The sequence below is a fragment of the Epinephelus lanceolatus genome, chromosome 6 (assembly GCF_041903045.1).
Source record: "Epinephelus lanceolatus isolate andai-2023 chromosome 6, ASM4190304v1, whole genome shotgun sequence".
NCBI classification, from domain to species: Eukaryota; Metazoa; Chordata; class Actinopteri; order Perciformes; family Serranidae; genus Epinephelus; species Epinephelus lanceolatus.
In genome coordinates, this window is record NC_135739.1 from 3,206,194 (window position 1) to 3,229,558 (window position 23,365).

General features: G+C 44.0%; 1 protein-coding gene across 8 annotated transcripts in view; it reads left to right on the plus strand.

Moving 5' to 3' along the window:
* ralgps2 (Ral GEF with PH domain and SH3 binding motif 2) overlaps window positions 1–23,365 on the plus strand; it is a 104,766-nt gene that overhangs the window by 36,923 nt on the left and 44,478 nt on the right. For all 8 annotated transcript variants that reach the window (XM_078168458.1, XM_078168463.1, XM_078168461.1 and 5 more), the window contains 4 exons: window positions 250–300; window positions 14,215–14,298; window positions 21,816–21,905; window positions 22,003–22,095. In XM_078168458.1, the coding sequence (XP_078024584.1) occupies window positions 250–300; window positions 14,215–14,298; window positions 21,816–21,905; window positions 22,003–22,095 (318 nt within the window). The remainder of the gene's footprint in view (window positions 1–249; window positions 301–14,214; window positions 14,299–21,815; window positions 21,906–22,002; window positions 22,096–23,365) is intronic.

Here is a 23,365-nt window from a genome sequence, read left to right on the forward strand (position 1 = left end):
CATGCCATATCAAGGTGCACTCAGTGAAAGACCACAGTCAGTCACACCCACCTGCTTCAGATGACACAGGCTCTCCAGTAAAAGCTCTATTAGTCACCAAACTTTTATTTTAGTAACCTGAGATTGGACTGTGAATGATTGTTTTCTCGGTTCACAGTAATGTAGTTGGAAAACTGTGACAGTTTGTTGTCAGTTTGTCCCAATTTTAACGCAGCAAATCTAACAACTGCTGTGTTTTCTCTCCCCCAGGGCCAGATTACGCTCATGGATGCTCCTGTGTTCAAAGCCATCCAGCCAGAGGTGAGCTGCTCTCAAATCTGTAGAGAGAGGAGAGGTGTTGACTGCATTTTGTGGATGTCATTTTTGATGAAAATCAATTGCACACGTAACACAAATGCTTATTAATCAAGAACAGATCAGTCCAGTGGAGAATTTCCATACAGCGATCAGCCGCAACACTGCAACCACTGACAGGTGAAGTGAATTGATCATCTTGTTACAATGTAGTGTTGACCTGGGAAACCTTGAGTCCTGGTGTTATGTGGACGACACTTGACATGCACCACTCACACAGTGCCACAGACCAACTACCCCCTGCTCAGGAATGGGCTGAAGAACATGACAAAGAGCTCAAGGTGTCGGCTTGACCTCCAAATTCCCCAGATCGCAATCTAATCAAGCACTTGTAGGAGGTGTTGGTGCCCCGAGGTTCTGCGTCCATGCCTCGACAGGTCAGAGCCAGGTCTGAGCCATCGTGGGACCTCTGACCTGTTGAGTCACGGACACAGGGCTTCTGGGCGTATCCTGTGGTGTTAGGCACAAGGGTGTTGGCTGCGAATGCTTTGAGTCCTGTAGATTGTAAGTAGGATACGGGCGCCTCCTATGGACGCTCGATTGGATTGGGATCTGGGGAATTTGGAGGCCAGGTCGATGTCTTTGTCTCGGTCCATTCCTAAGCAGTTTTTGCAGTTTGGCAGGGTGCATTGTCATGTGGGGAGGCCACTGCCACTGCCATTGCAACGAGGGGATCTGGTGCATGTCAAGTTTCATCCACATAATGCCAGGACCCAAGCAGAACATTGCACTACAAGGAGATGATCATCGTTTTTTACTTAACCTGTCAGTGGTTTTGTTGTTTTGGCTGATAGGTGTATGCATATTTAAGCTTTTACTCTGTCTGTCTCCTTCTGTCCTTCTCTTTTCTCCCTTTCAAAATTTCCATGCAGTTCACTTCCCTGTAGCACGCTGTGATCAGAACAACCATGCAGAGCCACATATCATAGTTACGCATCTGTGTCTCACCCAGTCTTACACACCTCGTCTGTTGCCTTAGTGAGCGCCGGCGTAATCTCTTTTGGACTGTCAGGCCCTTCCTGACAGCAGTCACGGATAACCTGTGTTTAAGGTTGGCCGCTGTGGGCTTATAAAAGCAGCACACAGACCGCATCCCAGTGCGGTGTGGTACACTCTGACTCCTGTGACTGCATATGTGCAACACTTGTCTCAGGCTCAGCTACCAGCACACACACTCGTCTGGCATGATATCACTCGCTGATCCGCACTTTGATCCAATTAGATATCAATGCCATTGTGTGGAGTGACGTTTGGTTTCTTGTTAATAGTTTGTTGTGTCTGAGTAATGGAAAAGGCTAAAGATGAAAGGTTCTGAGGGGCTCTCGTCAGGGCTTGTCTTTGGGGTTATTGCTGTTCTTTCGCTCAGAGGGAAGCCATTGGCGTCATCTGGACTCCAGCCCCATCACCTCAACTGCACGGGGCCAAGTTCACACAGAGGCAACTGCAGGGTTTATAAAAGCCAGCATGCTCCTGACTGACCGACTGAGTGGGTTTTATAAGCCTAATGAAATTGTGTCCATGCCTTTAAGTCCAATGTAGCAATTTGGAAAGTAAGGTAAAGCTTTAAAGGGTCAGGTGCATGAGGAAATGGTTTCACTTACTGCCTTAAGATGCTGAGGTCTTTTAGAGAGACCTGCAGTGGGATGTGATGGGGAAGTGATTTGGGAAGGAGTCACTGGCCGGATTGAGGGGGAGGGCTGACAAGTTGAAGGCTGCAGTCTGGAGGGAGTGAGGGAGCAGAGTGTACAGTATGCAGAGTGACCCAGCAGCATCCTGGCAGGGACAGAGTGGGCTAGAGAGGCTTTTCCTGCTCTCACGGTGCTTTTGTCTCGAGGCACCGGCTGAAAAAAGCTACACAGCTATGACCGAACCAAAACTCAACTAGAGTTTCCACTGCTGTCAGTCTCCTCGCCCTCCTCACAGACACATAATGGGAAAAGCAGGTGTGTGTATGTGTGTGTTGGTGCACGCCTGCTGTTTCACTCGGCTCACTGCCTGAATAGGAAAATATTAAATAACTTGGTTGAATCTGTGAGTTGTGCAATAATGTTTTTACTGACATGCAGCCCACTTTGCTTTTTTAAGCACCCTTTAAATGCCATGTTTCAACACTAAAACCTACATGGACACATTTATGGTAGCTAAAGAAGGGCTTTTTAATAAATTGGAAACAGTAATAGACATAATAGGAGTTAAAATGTGTATTCATGTAGAGCAGCATATTCTCATTTGTAAGAGCTGAAAAAAGACAGTGTGAGTTTCCATGATGTGGTATGTTGTAATTCTTATTTGTTAAAATATTTTAGAGGGAGTGAACTTTCGGTTGGATATGATGCTTCACTTTTCATGCTTTACTAAAGTTTGACAACTCCAGATGTTTTTCAGAAGGTCTCAAGTTAACGTATTTTGACTTTTTGCTTAATAACAAACAAAAGACGATTCAAATTTTCCATCAGATAACTTCCAAGTGTTTCTGGGCTGTGGTCGCTCAGATTAAAAATGTTTTTACTGCACGCTCTGTGAGTGACCTTGCTGCACAGTTACTGTTGATAAACTCAGCCTGCTCTTCAGTCATATTACTGCATGGTGCAAATGTTGTCATCTGCGCGGTTTACATGTTCTGTATTAGCAGTCTGTCACGCTCAAGCTACTCGAAAGTTACTGTTTTCACCATCCTTCCAAGACTGTGGTAATTTCCATAATAACTGCACTGACTACTGAAATAGTTTAAATGACCATAAACTAGCTGTAACTTGGCCTGTTGATGTCTGTGTTCAAGATTTTATTTCTCCCCTTTCCATAAACACATCATAACTGTCTTAATATAATATATATTTGTGTGTGTTTGAGGAAGAGAGCGCGGAAGAGAGGGACGTAGTGTCCAAATGTTATTTTTTATGTTTACAATGTTTTGAACATGTGTATATGACGCACAAACAGACATTCTGGCATGAGCTGGGAAAATTACCCCAGACAGGACTGCAGCAGAACAGAGGATCTCATTAACTCGAGTGTTCCAACGCTGACATGGAGCAGATGTATGGAGAGCAGCCGGCAAGGTTTAGCCAGACCCTCTGGATGAGGAAGAAAAAAAGATATGTGTCTGTCACAATAGCAATAAAAGATTATACATGAGAACGGTGGGTAGAGGCACTGAAAACAGTGTGAGGAGATGGTATAAAGTCTGGCCAACACCTCTGGGCAAGAAGCACAGTTCACGATCCTTTGTCTTATAAACTGTGGATAAATATAGTGGGAAAAATAATGGATAACAACTGGAGAGGGCAGCGTTTCTAAATAACTCTTTGATATCTGAAAAGCCTCAAGAGAGCCAGGTCCGAGAGCTCGAGCACATGCCTCTCTGACACAGCAGACGGCACAGAATCTAAACACATCTGCTTTTGATGATTCGTTAAGTGACAGCTCATTAGACCTTGCCATGCATGAGGGTTGCAGTAATTTACTTCCTACACGTAATGGACCCTCGTCAGCATAATGCTCGTCCCTGTGAACAAACGGCTAAAAGATGGCGGAGAAATTGACGGAGAGTTGGTGAGCAGAGCATCGGCAGACGCTTTAATTGATGAGAACACCAGAAGTTATTTTTTGTTGGTAAAATAATCTATAGTGCAGAGCAGACTGATGTTTAATCTACAACCCTCTGCTGAATTGCTGATATGTTCTTTGGCTGTTTGGTTTGTAAAGTGAAATGCCATTGAAACGACAAGACGGATCAGAGAGAGGGAGAGGGGGAAGGATGCAAGGGACTTGAAGCTAAATCTTTTTCTCTCATCTAAATTTACGAGGCAGTGATTACTAATGGGTTGTAGCATCGTCTGCTTTTATTAAGAGTGAACTGGATTGGATGGCTCCATTGTAGTATGGACGGATCAGCTGACAGGTGAGATGTGGAGAGTAAAATGATGTGTAAGTGAAAAAGGAGCAAGTTTAGAGAATCATGATGAAATAAAAGAACATTAAAGGACTTTTCCTGCCTTCATCTCTCTGTTTTTCTGTCCCTGTAGACCATTTCTAATTTCATAATCAGACGTGTGGCGATGATCTACAGCTGGATGTTTATGAAATAGAGGCTGAAAGGAAAAGAAAGATTGAGTGATGTACAGGGACTGGAAGGGGGGGGGGGGGTTGCCTTTGTTTTTAACACACAGTCATGACAACAGCCAAGTTAGTAATTTAGTGGCTTTGCCTGGCGAGCTTCAGCTCAAAGGGAATAGCTATCAGATTGCATTTTACGTACCGCTGAGAAGTATGTCAGTTCCTCTCCTGTCTGAGCGCCCAGCGTAAAAATCCTCTGAACAGACTGAAGGTCTCATGTGAGATGGTGATGACTTGTAGTTGGAGGCAGGTAACGTTTCGCATACTCGGGCCCGTCTCGCCTGCACGCTTAATGTGTTCCAGCACTGATTGTGAGATAAAAAACATTTACTCAAATTTTTTCTGTCATAAAGTCACAGCTGAATCTGAGATGCTGCATACAGTTCTCTGCAGGGCCCTGTAGTCTGCACATGTTGTTTTCTGGTGGAGGGATTGGACAATAATTGCTTCACAACAAACACAGAAGGGAATCCCACCCACACTCCAGCCTGTCAGTATAACGGTCAATACACATTCATCATGCTGAAAGGTAGAGAAAATAATGTTTTGGCAGTAAAGACAGAAAAACAACAAGGACACGTTTTTCCCTGTCAAAGAGGATTTTGACTGAACATTGAGATTTGGTTTGAAAAAAAGGTGCCAATTGGAAATACTTTAAGAATCTGTCAGATGCATCAAAACACATTTAATTACTTATCTCTCCCCCACCATTACTGTGAGTTTTTAATTGTGTTCACAGTTTTCTTTTGGAATATGACGATGTATCATTAATGGAGACATTTAGGATGAGAACAAGCAAATCACGAGGGTAGACCTACCTCTAGAGCCAGCCTTCATTATGCTGGGAGAGACTCCAGAGGATACGGACACCAAAACCCAAACATGTTTGCTTGGGGTGTTTCTGGTGATTGCAGAGAAGATGATTACAGTGTTATGGAGAAATGTAAATCCACCAACTGTCCAACGATGGAGGGAAAGATTGGAATTTTTGATGGAATGAATAGCAGCAAAACTCCAACTAAGGACCAATGTTTTCAACATTAAAGGTCCAGTGTGGAGGATTTAGTGGCATCTGGCAGTGAGGTTTAACGGTAGGAGGCCTCATGATATGAGATTATCACCATACTTTATTTGTGATACAATATTGTGGATTTAAAGGTGTTGTAGAGGCAGGGTGAGGGTTTCTGGAGCAGCTTCACCAGCTTCCAAGGTGCATAGAGAAGGGTGATAAATTAAAGGCATCTTTGCCACTTGTAGTATTTAGAACAACTTAATGCATGACAAACAGCTTTTAAATAAGGGAGGAATGGAAAGAAAAAAATGTAAAACAACCAATCACGTACATTTAAACAGATATCAACCAATGATGTATCTAAAAAGGTGGGCTGAGTATGAGGTCACATCCCAGACTAGTAAAAAAAAATTTTGGCCACTCTGAGACAACGATTGGCTGTTTGTAATGTGTTTTAGTGACCTGATGAAGGCACAAGCTGAAGTGTTGGTCTTCCAATAAAGTTACTCTATATATACAGTAAGTGTTGCTGGAGTTTGGACACCTCTATGACATTACCAGAAGATGTCTTTGTCATGACGAGTTGACATTAAATTTGTTTGGGATGTCCTTATAATGACAACTTGACATTAATCAAAGTGACATTACCAGAAACTGTCTTTGTCATGACGAGTTGACATTAACAAGAAATAGCACCTCTTTTTATGCTTATGACAAGTTGACATAATGATTGATACAAAGACATCTTCTGGTAATGTCACTTTAATTAATGTCAAGTTGTCATAATAAAGACAACCCAAACAATGTCAGCTTGTCATTACAAAAACCGAATGACACGTTTATGACATGTACATAATGTTTATGACATGTTCATGACAGTGTCATGTCATAGTTATGACAGTGTCATGTCACCCTTATGTCGATACCTTCAAGTAAAGTGTTACCAAGTATTGCAATACTATGCTGTAGCATTTTTCTACCTGCCCTTGTGAGGGTATAGAACTCAAACTTCTCCCATGTGCTAAGCATGTATGAGGACTACTAGACTCACAAGTCAGTCTTTAGACGCTTTGCTTAACTAAAGACTCATGTTTTTCTCCCTGATTTTGTGTTTAGATGGGCGGATACAATTTCAGAGTTTAAAAAAACTCCCTATGTTGCAGAACCAATAGTAAATCTGCAGGGCGGTCCTTCGGTGGCTCGCTGAACTCTTGTGCTCGTAAACATAGTCTGACTAGAAACACGTGTAGCGGTACAAAATGGCTCAAGTCGCTGTAAGTCCTTCATTTCCACAATCTTGTAGACTGAGCACATGTTTGATAAAACAGAGTTAAATCTCTCACCATCCATTTTCAAGCTCTCTGTGTGTTTGTTTCCTTGCGGATGAGAAAAGGGGGAGCACACATTTCCGGGAGGGCGTGTCCTTTTCAAAAATGCAAGAGGCGTTGCTTTGTTGCCGGTCGTTTTTGCCGGTGTGTTAAACACACTTTAGAAAGGAGTGTCCCCAGACTATCAGAAGGCGGAGATCTCTGATTGTCTGGTGGCGAGACTAGAGGACTACAGTTGCCAATGCAACAAAGCAAAAATGTGAATGGCCCTATCCAGAGCCAGTGTTTGGTTTGTCCCTTCTGGGCTACTGTAGAACAATATGGCAGGCTCCATGGAAGAGGGCCCAATAAATGGCTTATTTTAAGGGACCAAAACACAACAATTCTTATTTTCAGGTGATTATAGATGAATTAAAACATAGTTGTGAATATTACACCATTTCTGCCAATAGATGCCCCTTAACCCTGCACACTGGACCTTTAAATGCATACCAGTGATACTGTAGTTTCCCAGATGGATTGAGGAGTGAAGGGTGGGAGTTCAACTGGTACTGTCTATATGTAATTAGAGCCATGTATCATGTTGGTACAGTGTAAACTTATCAAGATTTCCCCTGACCTTCTTTTCTTCACCGTATACGTGTCTGGCAAAACATATGGGTGTTGCATATTAGTTAGAATGTTCTCTGTTATATGATTACATATGATTGAGTATGAAAATAAAACTTAAGTGCAAAGAATGGCGATTTTTACGATAATATCATCTTTAGCAAATGCGCCATGAAATCTTCACCTAGGACCATGCGTGCTCTGGTTTTACTAGCCATGAAAGATGGCCTGTACTGCCATAAGAATCATGTAAAGTACATGTACTTAAAGAGCTGCTGGAAAAGTCATTCTTTCCACGGTGTGCACAGCAAGGTAATGGAGGCTGCCGCTGGCTCATAGGTCCCTGCCAGCTTCTATAGTTTAGAACTGCCTGACTGAGACAATAATGCATTTTATGGCCTTTTCCTCTTTTTTTTGTTCCTTGTGTTTCCTGTCCTGCTCCTCTGAACAGAAGAGAGGAGGTAAATCTGTAGACCAGTGGTACTGTAAATTTGGCACAACCTGGCAATCAGTTTAGGGTTCCTCTGTCTCGCTACAAGCTGAAATACAGATCCGCAACAGGCACTGCTGTGCAGATTTCCCGGTGTACTCCTTCCTGTCATCCTGAGTATATCTCCACAATCTCCTTTCTTCTTGTGGCAAACCGTCTTTCTTGATTTCACCTCCTCCCCTCCTCATCTTGCTTCTTTTTCCACCCTGTTCCTCATCAGTATCAGCCCTTCCCCACTTGGCCTGAAGCCTCTCCCTAACATTCCCCGGGATTCCAACACTTCAGTTTTCCATTTACAAAGAAGACAAAAACAAAAGGAATTGATGTGGTATCTTACATGAGGTCATCGCATTGTGGGGCTTAGCTGCAGGCTGCAGCTGGTTATCTTATTCAGCTTGTATAATTGTTTACATAGTGCTCCTCACAGTGTGGTTTGTAAAGCAGAGTAGCATCAACACAAAGCTGAGTTAGTGGATAGGGAGATCTAGAAATGGTATTTTTAGGGTTATAATTAGAAACGTTTTGGGTTAAGTCAAGTTAGAAGATATGATAATTCACCCTCAGTAACAAACGTGCTGCCGGTTGGTAAGCAGTGGCGCTTGTACACAGAGTGTCAAATACATGGCATTCCTGGTATTTAAGCCCATGCTGTGTAGTAAAATGTTTTAGCATATTGTTGGTGTGTCCACCCTGACTTGAAATCATCATTTTACAGAAATTACAAGCAGCACTGTTGTCATCTTTCTTTGTGAAATTAAGCTATGCTTTGGACCGTGTCCTCCTCTCTGCCAAGACGACTTTCCAACAGCGCAGACGCATGAGTTTGACGTCACTGTTCTGAAACACGCAACCCTCCGAGAAACATGCTGGCATCAATAAAAGGAATTGATTAGCTCAGAGGTATATGATTGTGATGGATCAGACAATATGGAACCAGCTCTCAACTGGAAGCAGTTCTCCATTCTCATCACTATTGAAAAAGAAATGTAGATTTGACATGTGGACAGGGAGAACAGCTTTTGGCTTGTAAAGGTGCGGACACACCAAACCGACATCAAAGAACTAGCGACGACGAAAGCCAACTGTTGCGTCGTCTACGTCGCCTCACGTTGCCCTGTGTCAGTTGCATTTGAACACATTACACGGACTACATCCGACGACCAAGTAGCACGTACGTTCTGCGCCTGCGTGAGAGAGAGCAGAGTGAGAGAGTGGTACATCCTGTCAGCTGAGGGGTTTCCTATCTGTGCAGCCGAGCACCGCAGCAACTCCACGGACTATTACATCCAGATGGTCCCGGTGTTTCCTCCGCAGGCTCCACTTCACTCAGCTGCCCGATAAACCCGCTGCTTCTTCCCACTTTAACCTGAATAACAAACCAGGACTCGGTGCTCCGGTTGGATCCAAACGGAAAGCCAGAGCTAGCTGAGAGGCTAGCGGAGGCTAACTGGCTGTGCTTCCCTCCGGTCATGCTGCGGCTAACGCTCTGCTAGCCGCTCCCAGCTAGCTCCGGTTTGTTATTCAGGTTAAAGTGTGAAGAAGCAGCGGGTCTGTGGGGCAGCTGAGTGAAGTGGAGCCTGCGGAGGAAGCACCGGTTAGCCCCGGTTTCACTACAGGCAGATTTACTCGCTACAGGGGCGTGGGAATAAAGCCTGAACAGCCAATCAGAGTGATCTCTCTCACTGACAAGCTCCGCCGCCAATTCAACATGCTCAATCGGCCGAAAAGCCGCCGATGCTAAAGTGCCGCAAAAACTAGGGCGACAGATGCTCACTGATGGCCTGACTTTGGTCGATGGCCGACTGTCGGCTTGGTGTGTCAGGGCCTTAAGAGCAGAGAGTCCGTTGTTGTCTCATTTGTGAGACGTCACAAATGAGGTGACATTTCGTGCAATGATGGTGGTAGCTAAAACAGTGCTGTATCTAACCTGTGTAACAGGACTTTTTACACGTTCACACATAAATGTACAGCTACTTTTCCAGTATATTCAGAAAGACATCAGAATGGCCTCCGTTAATAGCTTTATTTCAGGCTTCTGATTGGCCAACATCTTTTATCGTCTTCTTTGTGTGGCTTTAGGATCATGGTTATATTACCACCTGTTGGTATGGCATGCTCATGGCAGAGCTTCAACAGTGTTTTTGCATTTTCATTTAGATGGAGATTTTTTGTATAACAGTGCTTGTGTGGATTGGATTTTCTTTTTGACAAAGGAGAAAACCCATTTTCAAAAATACCCATGTCCATGTGGACTAGGCCTAAATATCTTTGGTTGGATCCATAGGAAAGCTCTTTTATCCCATATGTTGATGTGATTTGACGATTGGCAACTTGTGATGATTCAAATGTCCAGCCACAGTTGACGTCATTTTCCTTGACAGCCCTCATGTTAGCTATACCTACGCAAACAGTGCAGATACAGCTGGCTCCTAGCAGCCCCCGTAGGACTGTTCTTTAATGAAAATGCTGCTATGCCAGACCAGCATGTGGAAATGACGAGCTGTCTGTGGCTTGGCGGAGCAGGCTTTTTTTACTGCACTCTTTTACTGCAGCATTTAAAACCCTCTCCTTACCAGAGCTGCCTCGTCAAAACCTTTCTCCAAAGACTCAACTGTTGTCAGAGTTTTAAAATGTTGCCTGAGTGTGAAATGAGACTATGAAGGCAAAAGAAAAAGGAAATGAAATCTTAATTGTTTCTGGAGAGGCTGCCGATCACTTCCCTACTGCTTAAACACACACGAGACACTGGCATTGGTTATTACACAACAGCTGAGGAACAATAGAGCGTTAAATAACTTAAAGCTTTCAGGCTTAGTGTGATGGACAGATGGATGGGTGGTTAGATTAGGAGACGGGCCCCGGTGGTCCAGGATTGAAGGGTCAGTATAGGTTGTTGAAATGTTGTGGTCTCGGTGGGTGAGGGAGGTGTAGAACCGTCTGTGTGTCTCTTCTCGGGTGCACCGCCTACCTGGGTGGTCAGGTGGTGGTCCGAGCTGCGAGACACACAAACACATCCACCTCCCACTAACTATGGAACATCTCTGTTTAAGAGTCTTCACCAGCGTTATGTGGAAGCTGGAGAGGAGAATGATTGACACGATGGCAGGAAGAAGGGAAGCTCTTATTTAGAAAAGGCAGATGTTAAATAAACGATGAGCTCTATTTGGTGAGACGTGCACGTGTCTTCTACTCTCTGATTTAGCTCCATCCTGTCTGTGACAGGGACAACATGCTCCACACAGGCTTGTAAACCCTGTGGGAGGATGCTGTTGGTTCTTCCACAGTGTTGTCTTTTATAGTCCTAACAGTATCCCTTCATCTCCTCTGCACTCCTTTTTCCTACCCTCATATCCTCATCCTGACTCAGGCAACATAGGCCCTGAGGCATCACCTCACCCACGCATGAATGTCTGCTTTTAACATCTGTATTTGATATGTTGCTTCTTTACCCCCGCCGGCTGCCTCTAACGACTCCGAGACTCACCCTTGAATAAGCACGACTTCTCTTTGCAAGGCATCGTCATGATGCGGTCCAGGTCAGGGAGTTGTGAGCAGTTCGGTCGAGGTTGCTGCTTTCAGACAGCCAGTCTCAGAGGGGGGTGTTGTGTGGGAGAGCTGCAGCCTGATTCAGCTGTTCATATTGTAGCCCAAGTCGGCCGGGCTGGCAGGGATTAAGAGGAGAGCTTGCACAACATTTTTCCTACTGTTACGTCAGTGTCCCTGGCCTCTGGACAGCCCGCGGGGGCCAAAGGAGGGTCTGGGTTCCCCTCGCAGTGTCTGTGTGGTCTCCGTCTTTACCTCACCGCTGAGGACAGCGGCTGAGGCCAAACAGAGTCCAGCCTGGTACTCAAAAAGAAATCGCTGTTTGTGTGTTGTTGGAATTTTCAGTGTTTGGGTTCCAAAATCGCTGCCCTGCCTGTTTTAAAAACAGAGTAATGAAATTACTATCAACACTGCTGCTTCCACAGCTGTGGCTGCTTTGTATGACTAGTGACTAATATAAGCGCAGAAATGATTGATTAGATGATCAACAGAAAGTAAATACACCGTAAGTTCAATTAGCAAATAAAGTAAAGAAAGCAAACTCTGATTAGGACTTCCTCCAGAAGTGTTTCACCGCTGGAGCGATGGTCTTTTCTTAAAACTGAGCTGTATATGCAGCAAAAGACACAAATACTTTTGACATTGGTGCTATGTGACCAGAGAAAACCTACAACTACCTGCACCCATTTCCCACTCATAAATTTTTGTAATTCAGCTAAACAGCGCAGTGTCTTAAGACATTTTAGGCAAGAGATAGGCAGCACAGTAACAGAAACCTGGTTTATGTTTGATCAACACTGTCTAGTTTTACCGTTTGATCACAGTTTGGTCTGAGTTCGGTCGATCTGCTTCTATGCTCTTCGTGTCCGTGGTGGCGGGCGCATAATAATATGGAGGTACAATCTGTAGTTCCAGCGAGCCCTAGAGCCAGCAAAAAATCAAGATTGGAGGTAAGCAGGGAGATCTGGACACTGGTAGGATGGAGGGAAGCTTTCATCAATTTTCATCCGCTTATCCGGGGCCGGGTTGCGGGGACAGCAGGCCAAGCAAAGCACCCCAGACATCCGTCTCCCCGACAACACTTTCCAGCTCCTCCTGAGGGATCCCAAGGTGTTCCCAGGCCAGAAGAGATATATAATCCCTCCAGCGTGTTCTGGGTCTGCCCCAGGACCTCCTACCATTGGGACATGCCCGGAACACCTCTAACAGGAGGCACCCAGGAGGATCCTGATCAGATGCCCGAACCACATCAACTGACCCCTTTTGACGCGAAGGAACAGCAGCTCTACTCTGAGCTCCCTCCGGATATAGAACTCCTCCCCCTATCTCTAAGGCTGAGTCCAGACACCCTACAGAGGAAACTCATTTCCACCGCTTGTATCCGCGATCTCATTCTTTTGGTCACTACCCAGAGCTCATGACCATAGGTGAGGGTTGGGATGTAGATGGACCAGTAAATCAAAAGCTTTGCCTTCTGGCTCAGCTCCCTCTTCACCACGACGGACCGGCGCAGCGCCCGCATCTCTACAGAAGTCACACCGACCCGCCGATCCATCTCACGCTCCACTCTACCCTCACTCATGAACAAGACCCCGAGATACTTGAACTCACTCGCTTGAGGCAGTAACTCTCCCCGAACCCGGAGAGGGCAAACCACCGGTTTCCGACAGAGGACCATGGCCTCAGACTTGCAGGTGCTGAGGGAGGGAAGCTTACCGCAGTTCATTCACACAATCTACCCTTATTGTTGGGATACAAAGCTGGTTGAAAATCGGCAAAGTTTAAATGTCGTTTGGCAGCTCTTCTGTTTTTGTCATTGTAAATTGAATCATGTTAGCTTTCTGACAGTCGGCAAACAAAACTGCTCTTTGGCAGATGTGATGTACATTTTCTGTCACTGTTTACATTTTACAGATCTGAACTGTAAGAACAAGTCATTCACTATATGGTTTTCATTGTTTACATTCTAACCAACATCCATTCTTCAGCAAAATGCATTGTGTTTGTCCACAGTTGTTCCCTCAAGGTCTAACAAACATTCGTGAATACACACTATCTCTAAAACATTTACAAAGCGTATTTTTTAAATCTACATTGTTTACATTGGCTTGAAGTTTGTGTCTTCTTCTCTTTTAATGTGGCATTTTGTACTTTATACATTGCATTACCATCACCACCATTACCAGCCTCTGCAGCTGGCTGTAATATGTATCATATAACCCCTGCGTTCGTGGCATGCATGAGCTGCCTCCTGCACAGAAAGCCTTCTCTTATGTTTAGGTGTGGGTGTTTCAGCGCATGACTAATTGGGACTGTGTTATTATTAACGTTGTAAGTTACAGCTGTGGTTTTCCTGCTATGGTAACTCAAAATGTCCACAGTGAGAAATATTTGTTTTGAGGTTGCATTATTGAATTCAGGAGTCATAGCTTGGTTGAACATTAGAATGAATCAATATTGAGTACTAAGCATCACACTGAGGCAGAGTGTGTTCCTGCATAGCTTCACCTCTTTGTTTTTACAGTCTTCTATTAATCCGTTTGACCCTTTGACTGGATCTTTTCCTCAGCCTCTTTCTCTTTCTTCCCCCTCGTCTGCTTTCCTCTCCTATCATATCCTGCTCTCTGCCTCCTCTCCACTTCCCACTGAGTGACCTCCGACTTGACTGTTTAGTACATTCAGTTAAATTGCTGGCATATACAAAAAGATTCTTTGGCTCAGTGAGTAAAGTCAGTTTCCCGGATTGTTTTGTATGTTTTCAGGAGCTGTCAAGCTGCGGCTGGAACAAGAAGGAGAAGCACAGCTCTGCTCCAAATGTTGTGGCCTTCACTCGCAGGTTCAACCAGGTGAGATGCATTCACAGTTATGTCACATTCAGTACTGACTCAGCCCCCCCCCCCCCCCCCCCCCCAAAAAAAGGAGAGAGAAAACAGTCCCTGATGCAATTTTAAAGATTTATGGAGAGATTACCGCTCCTCTTTCCATCCTGTCCTCTCCCTCTGTCCTCCAAGTGCTAAATCATCACCCTGGCTTTCCCAGAGGTGGTTGTTTTTGAAGCTCTGCTTGTCATGGCAGCGCCTAATAATCTCCACGTCTTCTCCCTGCTAGTCCTTTGCAGCATAAATAGTCTCCAGGTGGAACAGGTCTGATGGAAGGTAGTTTGTTTTGTCCAGCTGGTCCTTGGTTCTGGCACCCGTGAAGTTTATTAATACGTTTCTGAATGTTGGTGCAGCACGTGTAGGAACATTTCCAAGTACATGCAGGAGTATGTACGGCCTGCTCCCCCAGTGCCCCCGTGAAATCATCAACAGGAAGTTGTGGGTTATGATGTAAGGGGCAGCCATGCCCTTTAATCCCCTTCCAGTGTTACTGCCAGGCTCCTTTAAGACCCACTTACTGCCCTCCAGCATAAATATGAGATGATCTAACAAGAATGTGTTGCTGTGGAAACTTCTCCATGTATAGCAGATCCCAAACGTTGATTCAAGATGTTAGCTGCACACATTTCAGCCGCTGGGAGCCAAGGAAAATGAGCTTTTTGGATAATGGGGCTTGGACTGGGAGGGCAAAGAGTCCCAGAAAGCTCCTTAGCATGAGCCCAAGCCACATTCCTCTTCCTTCAGTCCACGTTTTGTTGGCACTGCGCTCTGGGAGCCAGTGGAGCAGAAGAGAACGGGCCAGTCTATTTAGCAGGAGGCGAAGAGAAAATAATTCAGAACCCATTATTATCAATGCAAGCTAATCTGCCTTATTGCAGAGACAAATCAACAATGTACATACAGTAGTGAAAAAGTAAATGTTTATTCAGAAGTCATTATGAAGAATTAGTGGTGATTATAAACAAATGGGAAAAGAGTATAACCTCACCAGAGGGGAGGATCTGCACAGGACATCACATCGGTGTAAATTTAATAGAAACAGTCAGAAGAACTGCCCGCAAGCTTTTGGGCAAAAATCAGCATAATATCTTGTCTGTATAGCAGCACTGGGTGCAAGGAATATTATTTATTCATTAGGTAAAATGTTATATATTACAAACTTGCAGTTCATTCAGGGCAGGACTGACACATAGAGACAGACATTCACAATCACATTCACACCTACGGACAATTCAGAGTCACCAATTAACCTGCATGTCTTTGGACTGTGGGAGGAAGCTGGAGCACCTGGAGGAAACCCACGCTGACACAGGGAGAACATGCAAACTCCACACAGAAGGGCTCCCCCACCTAGGCCTGTCGTGATATGCGATAAGTCAGTTAATTGCACGGTAAATTAAAAGGGATTAATTGCCATATTTACGCGTTTGTTTTCCTCGTCTCTCTCCACCAAAGAGACTGGACGACAAGAGCGTTCACTGCCGTGCATTGTCTGGCAGCCAGGTGAGTTGGTTCATTAGCGTAATGAATGGAGGGAAAGCTCTTGTCATCGAGTGTCTTTGTCTCTTAGGGGGAGGCGGGGCTATGGGCTACACACACACACACACACAGTGCGATCTTCGTGAGGGGGAGACGAGGCGGAGAAGAAAACAGAGAGTTGAGCGCAAGAGAAAGACATGGAACTTGTTCCTAAACGAAATGCCACGGCCCCTGTGTGGGAGTGTTTTGGATTTAAACCAAATGACAGAGGGCAGCCCAGTAATTTGGACGAGCCGGTGTGCCGGGTTTGTTCTAAAACCATCTCAACAAAAAGAGCGAATATGACCACCTTAACTGCACTTAACTGAGTGGGAGACTGACAGTCTATTTTTTGTATTTATTTATTTATTTCGATATTTTTACGTGTTATTCCGGATATTTAAATTTTCTTTTTTTTTTGCATTCCTAAATATTCTTGTTAAATAAATGTTTATTTCTCTTTTAAAAGGGTGTACTTGCATCAACATGCCTTTATTATCATTATATAAGTTTTAAAAATGGTCTAAAAACAGCAAAATTACGCAATATTATCGCTTATTGCAATAATTTCTGATTCAGTTAATCGCCCAGCAAAATTTGTTATCATGACAGGTCTCCCCCCACCCTGGCTTCAAACTAGGAACCCTCTTGCTGTGAGGCGACAATGCTAACCACTGCATCACAACTTTCATCAAAATATGATATAATATTGATTCTGTGCACAATGATTAGATTAGGTTTAGCATCAACATTTGAACCAATACCGGTACCTGTGCTGGTTCCTGGAATTCGGTATCAGTAAACAAAGGTACGTTTTTACAGTACTTTACTCTTAATGTAGCCTAATAATAAAAATGTAATTCTCTAACTAGCTGCAGTCAACAGGTGGTTACACTCCTCTGTTCTTTTCTCATCACACTTATTTCCAAAATAAAACTGAAAAGAAAAAAGACCAGAGAGACCAAAACTATCAGCTCTGCAGCAACAGCTTCGGCTTGGTGGGAAACCGAAGGAGCTCTGCGGTTGGCTTCCAGGCTTCGGGGCACTTCCTGTGTTTCTGCCTCCTCTCTGAGCCCATCGTTGTCTCATCTGCAAAGGGCCTCAAAGCTGGGAAGCCACCCACAGAGCTCCATGGGCAGCCTCTCAGCTTTGGGGCTCTCTGCGGTGCTTCCACCTTGTGTCTGAACCTGGCGATCTCACCTAGGTGCACTAGGCACCAATTCATTTAACGTGAATAGGTACTCCGTTGTACCGACGTAATATGTTGGCATCTTTAAAATCAGCTGCATGTCTAAAGTGCAGCATTACAAACTTATTCCAGCTCATTGTTTGTTGCAATGGCTTGTGGGTTTTTCTCCACACATGTCTGTAAACTCAATTTCTTCCATTGAACACACGTCAGCACATTAGAGATCAGATCACCTCGAGGCTGTCAGTCAGCTGTAGTCCCCATCTTTGTCCAGATCTTCATCTCCATCCCATCCCTTCCTCCCTTCAGGCCATTAAATGGATTGATCCCCAGCTATGAGCGTCGTGGCTGGATCTGTCTGTTTCCGCTTATTTATGATTATTGAAGCACTGGGGCCTTGCAGCTCCATCTGGAGGCCTTGATATGCTCATAAACACAACCCCAAAGACACGATCTTTGCTTCAGAGCATAACAAGAGATCTGTGAAGACAAGAAAAGCCCCCGTATCCCAAAAACTTCTGCTCAGTCACACATACACACTGTTGTGGATGCACCTACGTAGAGCGCTGCCATCCTGAGTGATCTCACCGCTGTGCAGTGTTGGATGCCAAGGCTGTCGAGGACACAGACTCCGTAATGAGCCCCAGTGGTACAGAGATTTGGACGGACACGCTTTGTCCAGATTGATCTCACATATTAAGTTAGACCACTGAGGGAACTAAATGTGAGGCTGCAGCATGTTTTGCTCCCAGATTGGAATCACATTTTACAGTCAGTGGAAACTCCTGTCTACTGTAAACTTATGGTGGAAGAAAGATGTGACGGAAGATGTGACGATGTTTGAGCTGCTGCTTCACATGAGGTCACTGTCTCAAGGCAAGAGATGCAAATTAAAGTGGAAGTCAGAGGAAGTCAGGGTCAGTGTTAATGTTGATGAGAATTAAACATTTGGTTTAATCGCTCACTTAAAGATGGAGCACGTTTAAAGTCACATTTTAGCTTTTTTGTTGTGTTCTAGTCAAGATTTAGTCCGTTTTATTTTAGTCTAATTTTAGTCAGTGTTTTAGTCATACTTTTCTCAGACGCTTTGATGATGGTGTAAGGGATTTTGCTGAGGGATATTCCTCCTGGCTGTAAAAATTCCAATGAGAAGTGAGCGTACCTTGTTTAATCATCTAGTCTGAGAATGTGTGACTGACTGTATTTCTTTCATTTCACATAAAAATGATTCCCTGCAGTTTTTTATTTTACCACAGCTTTATATTACTGATATTACTGAAGTCTTCTGCCAAATCCGGCATCATGTTTTTCTCTCAGTAGAACTTGGATTCCATAAATCAGCCGTTATAAAAATGTGTTAACTTGAAGAAGTATTTCTCTGCTGGAAAGAAGATCTTTTCATAAAACTGGGCTGACCATGCAGGAGAGAGACGCAGATACATTTGAAACTGGTGCTATATGACCAGAGAAAACAGAAGAAACAGGCTGTGGCGTTTGCTTTCGCTCAAGAGGTAGAAAACTACAACCACCAGAGTGCACTGCACCGCACAGGACAAATAAACGGGCTGTACACATGACGCATTTTTAACCACCTGGAAAACGCAAGGTTGAGCTCCGGGTGCTACTCATGCCCATTTTCTACACCAGCTTTCGAGAGTGCAGCAGCAGGTTGGTCTGAGGTTATCAGTGCAGAGCTGATCTTCTTTCAGGCGCCGTTTATGTGTAGCCCCTTTGTCCGTGGGACAGATGGAAAGCTCTGGCTCTTTATCACAGACTGATATTTACAGAAGAAGAGAAAGATGTCTGTCATCTGTGATTGGTTGGTCCTCGTCACATAACATGCGATGCGCACTGCTGCGTTCCAAAAGTTGAACTCTGTTGCACACTGAGATAAGCGCTCTGGAACATGTTTGCACCACGATGGCGTTGCTCTGGCATTTGAGCATGCCTGCCACATGTCTACATTAAAAACAATTAATTTGAGGGCGCAAAAGAACGTGGCATGTGTACAGCCAAACACTCCCACTGGTGGGTGACGTAGTGCAAGTTGCCCAACCAAAAACAATATGGCGGCTGGCTGGTAATAAACAGTAAGCTGAAATATGTCTCTGAAAATATTTTCGGTGAGAAATAGGCAATGCAGTAACAGAGTCCTGGCTTATATTTGATCAGCACTGCCTAGTTTCACAGTTTGATTTGAGTTTGGTCTACGTTTGACAGAGCGAGCGGCGGCTCTCTCTTCATCAGCTTCTTTACTCCTTGTGACCATGGTGGTTGTCATGGTAGGCATACAAAAGTGAGGAAGTGCAATCTGTAGTTTGAGCACCAGCCCCAGAGGCAGGGGAAATCCACTGTTTCATGTCATCCAGTGGACATTTGCTGGCAAATGAGAAGGGAGATCTTGGTGCTGGGAGGACAGAGAGAAGTTTACCACCATTGATTTACACACATTACCACATTTTAATGATACAAAGCTGATTGAAAATCGTCAAAGTATCCCTTTAAGGCAGACGAGCATTATCTGGAAAACATCACGTTTATTGGCTTTACATGGGGCTAAAATGAAGACCAAATTATGTTAAATCTTTGCTGAATGACTTAAGTGTCTGTTTATGAGTTGTAAGGAATCATAAATATTCCTTTAGAGGCAGAGGGTGTTTAATGTAATATTGCAAGGCAAACTAATTACCGAAGCAACCAATGCTTGAGATGATTTCTGTGATCTTACTAAGGCTGTCCTGCAGAGAAGATTATAGGCTGCACTCTACCCCCATCTCAGATATCTATGAGGCCTGTATCCAACGCAAGGGCATGAAAATCCTCCTGGAAGAAACCCACCCTGCCAACCCACTCCTAAATGTACTTCCATCAGGTAGAAGGCTGAGGGCCATTACAGCTAAGACCTCCTGCTTTTTGAACAGTAATGTCATTAAGTTCCTTAACGGCTCTACGACTCTGCAGCAGTACCTTATGAAATTAGATAACCCCTCCACAGGATTTGAATAGCTTGAAGAACTTTTATTTATTTTTATTCTTTTATATAGTATAGTATACACTTTTATACTTTTTACATATATACATATTGCACTTTACTAGAAATGCACTTGAATATGCACAAGCCACTTTAGCCCCCTGGACTAACATCCAGGCTCTTCATATGAGTGGTATGACCTGTTCTCAGGACATGTGACCTTGTCTGTTCCTGCTGTCTTTGTATGTTGTTTGTTTGCTGTGACTGGCTAGTGGTTTGTCCTTCCATGTAGAGCGCACTGTAGCAAATCCCTGACGACTTGTTGTATGGCAATAAAGTATTGAATCTTGAATCTTGTCTGCCCGAAAGGAGCCATCTTTTTCTTCTTGTCTTTACTCTTCAGGGCACAATGAAAAGAAAGTTCACCATCATTTTTGTTGTGAATATTTTTTCCATTTACGCTTTCGTAACAATTTAGTTATTAAATAAGAAGACGTCAACGAATTAAAAATTTTAATTGCTAAAATGAACACCGGTCAGAGTCCAACGTCTATGCATCATCTCTCCATTTACCTCACTCCTTCATCTTGTTTACAGGCTTCTCCTCATGAACTGGTGAAAATGAAACCCATATGGCTCTGTTTCCTGGAGATATAGTACCTGCATAGATTGAGTGTGTGTGTATCGTGTGTTTATAAGATAAGACAGGCAGGCGGAGAGAGTAGTTGGATGAATTTATCTCTTCACTCCTCAGCTCATCACCTCTTCCCAGAAACAAAAACAAGTTTTGGAGCTGTTTCTAGGAAAAAGTAGGCAAAGCCAGCTGTAAGTTTCAATTTGTGCACATCAAGAATGTAGAAAAGCGCCGCCAAGCAGACACAGACATACACCTAATTTATAGACACACACACACAAGAGGCACGCCTAGACGTCTGGCAAATGCTTAAGTCTAAAAGGAGAGAAGAATGGGCGTGGAGGAGCAAAGCGGGAAAATAATCCAGAAAGAGATAAAAGAAGAAAAAGTAGAGATGGTCAGTCTGCCTGGACGGTCTTATCAGAACATAATGTGCAGACAGCTGTGGGCTTTGAAAGCCCACAGAGCCCCGCAGCGTTGAAGCTAACTTCCCCTCCCATTACCTCCTCTCTTCCCTCACTCTTCTCCTTTTCCTCTTTCCATTCCCTCCCTCCCCAGAGCTTTAACACTGATTGATTCACTGACTCGTCTGTGTGTGTGTGTGTGTGTGTGTGTGTGCGTGTGCGTGTGCGTGATGTGTAATCAGAACTTTGGCTTACCAGCATTCTCCCCAAAGAGACAGATTTCCGACATCACTCTCGTTCTGGCCAAGCTCTCTGAACACACACACACAAACACACACACACAATCGTCCTTCTTTCTCGGTTGACATATCAGGAGTTATGGTGTGTATCTGTTGTGTAATCAGTTGGAATCAGATGGATTTTCCTCTTGAAGCTCTTGTTTTTCCTCAAGAGCTAATTTCTAGTTGGCTCTAATGGAGCATTCTGGTTAACAGTCTGCCCCGTGCTCTCCTGCTCTGCTTTGTACTGGTTTGGGCTCAGAGTTGTCATGACTGTCTGCAGGTCTTGGCTCTGGACTCAAAGACTAGAGGTTTAACAAGGCAGAACACCCTGTTTCTGTGCACACCTGAAATCCTCATTGTGCTTTGGCGAATGTAACACATGAGAGATAAAGTTTTCTGTGTCATCAGTTTTACAACATCCTGGGTCTGTTTTTGGTGAGTTTGTCAGAGTTGCTCGGTGCCGTAATCCCTGCGTTTTTTTTCCTAGACGAGTTTCTGGGTGGTACGAGAGATCCTCCATGCACAGACGTTGAAGATCAGAGCTGAAGTGCTGAGTCTGTACATTCGCACTGCCAAGGTACACACACCCACGCGCAGCACGACATTGACATCCTCTTCTTCTGTATGTTTGCATTGCAAACCCAACTCAATGTATGTACTTCTACTCTTCATAGAAACTGTGCGACATGAACAACCTCCATGCGGTCATGGCTGTGGTGTCAGCGTTACAAAGTGCCCCCATCTTCAGGCTTACCAAAACATGGGCGGTGAGTATATTTATTATATTTATCTATATTTACTTTGGGAGGCACGTCCCGTTTATTGGTAGAGTGCTGTCAATAAACTGGGATGTCATGCAGATGTGTACCAAAACACTGGGCGTATAAACAAAGGCTAATAAAAACTAGCACACAAGTGACATGACATGATGAATGAGAGAGTTCAGGGTAAAAAAATAAACGAAGAGGCCTGTTGAGATCATTCAGAAAACTTTGAAGCAACAGTACACCTCAAAATCAGAAATACATGTTTTTCGTCTTACCTGTAGTGCTGTGTATTTGTCTAGATTGTCTTGGTGTGAGTTGCAGCCGTAGAGATGAGTCTTCTCTAGAATATAATAGAACTAGATGGTACTCTGCTAAAGCTCCAAAAAATACATTTGGAAAACTCAACATCAGTGCAGTTTCATGTAGGAACTATTTTCTTTCTACCAAACTACACCTGACAAAACTGTGCAGAAGAAAGCGTGCATCTACTGCTAGCTCACTTAGCACCGCTAGCTAACGCTACAGCTCAGCCGAGGAGGATGCCATAAATGTTTGCATCTCACGCTGTCACGAGCGTGGACGTCTCATCTATGAGTAGATGCACGCTTCCTTCTGCTAGGTGGTATGATTGGCAGGTGTAGTTCGAAAGAAAGGAAATAGAAATAGAAAGTTCCTACATGAAACTGCTCGCTACAAGGTCTGTGGATTATCTTGAGTAACCAGATCATGATTTCTGGAAAGAGACATTGCTGTTGAGTTTTTAAGCACCACAAGCCGAGTCCTATCTTGTGCCATTATATTGGAGAGAAGGCAGACATCTCTACTGCAACACTCTGTAAGTCACACCAAAACAGTCTAAACTGATAAAAAGCACTACAGGTGAACTGTCCTTTTTAAATTCACCCTCATGAGATAAAATGACAATTTAACAAACATTAAGGTTTCCAGAGAGATGTCAGTGTCCTACTCTGTCATGTCTTGATGCTGTCAGTACGTCCTTTCGTGACATGTGCAGCATCTTTCCACTGATTTCAGCAGATTTAGAGTGGAAACATTTTGAACACATTATTTATTTGTGGACCTTTTTATGTAGGAAATTACGTGTCAGTATCCATTTTAAAAACGTGCGAGGGATTACCGATCTGTTTCAGTGTGAAGATGTAGAGCTTACATAATGGCATGATGATGCTCTGATGTAATGGTGGAAATTTCTTAAACCCGGCTCCACAAAACCACAGGAGATTTTTTTTTAGCCAGTCAGCAAACGCTG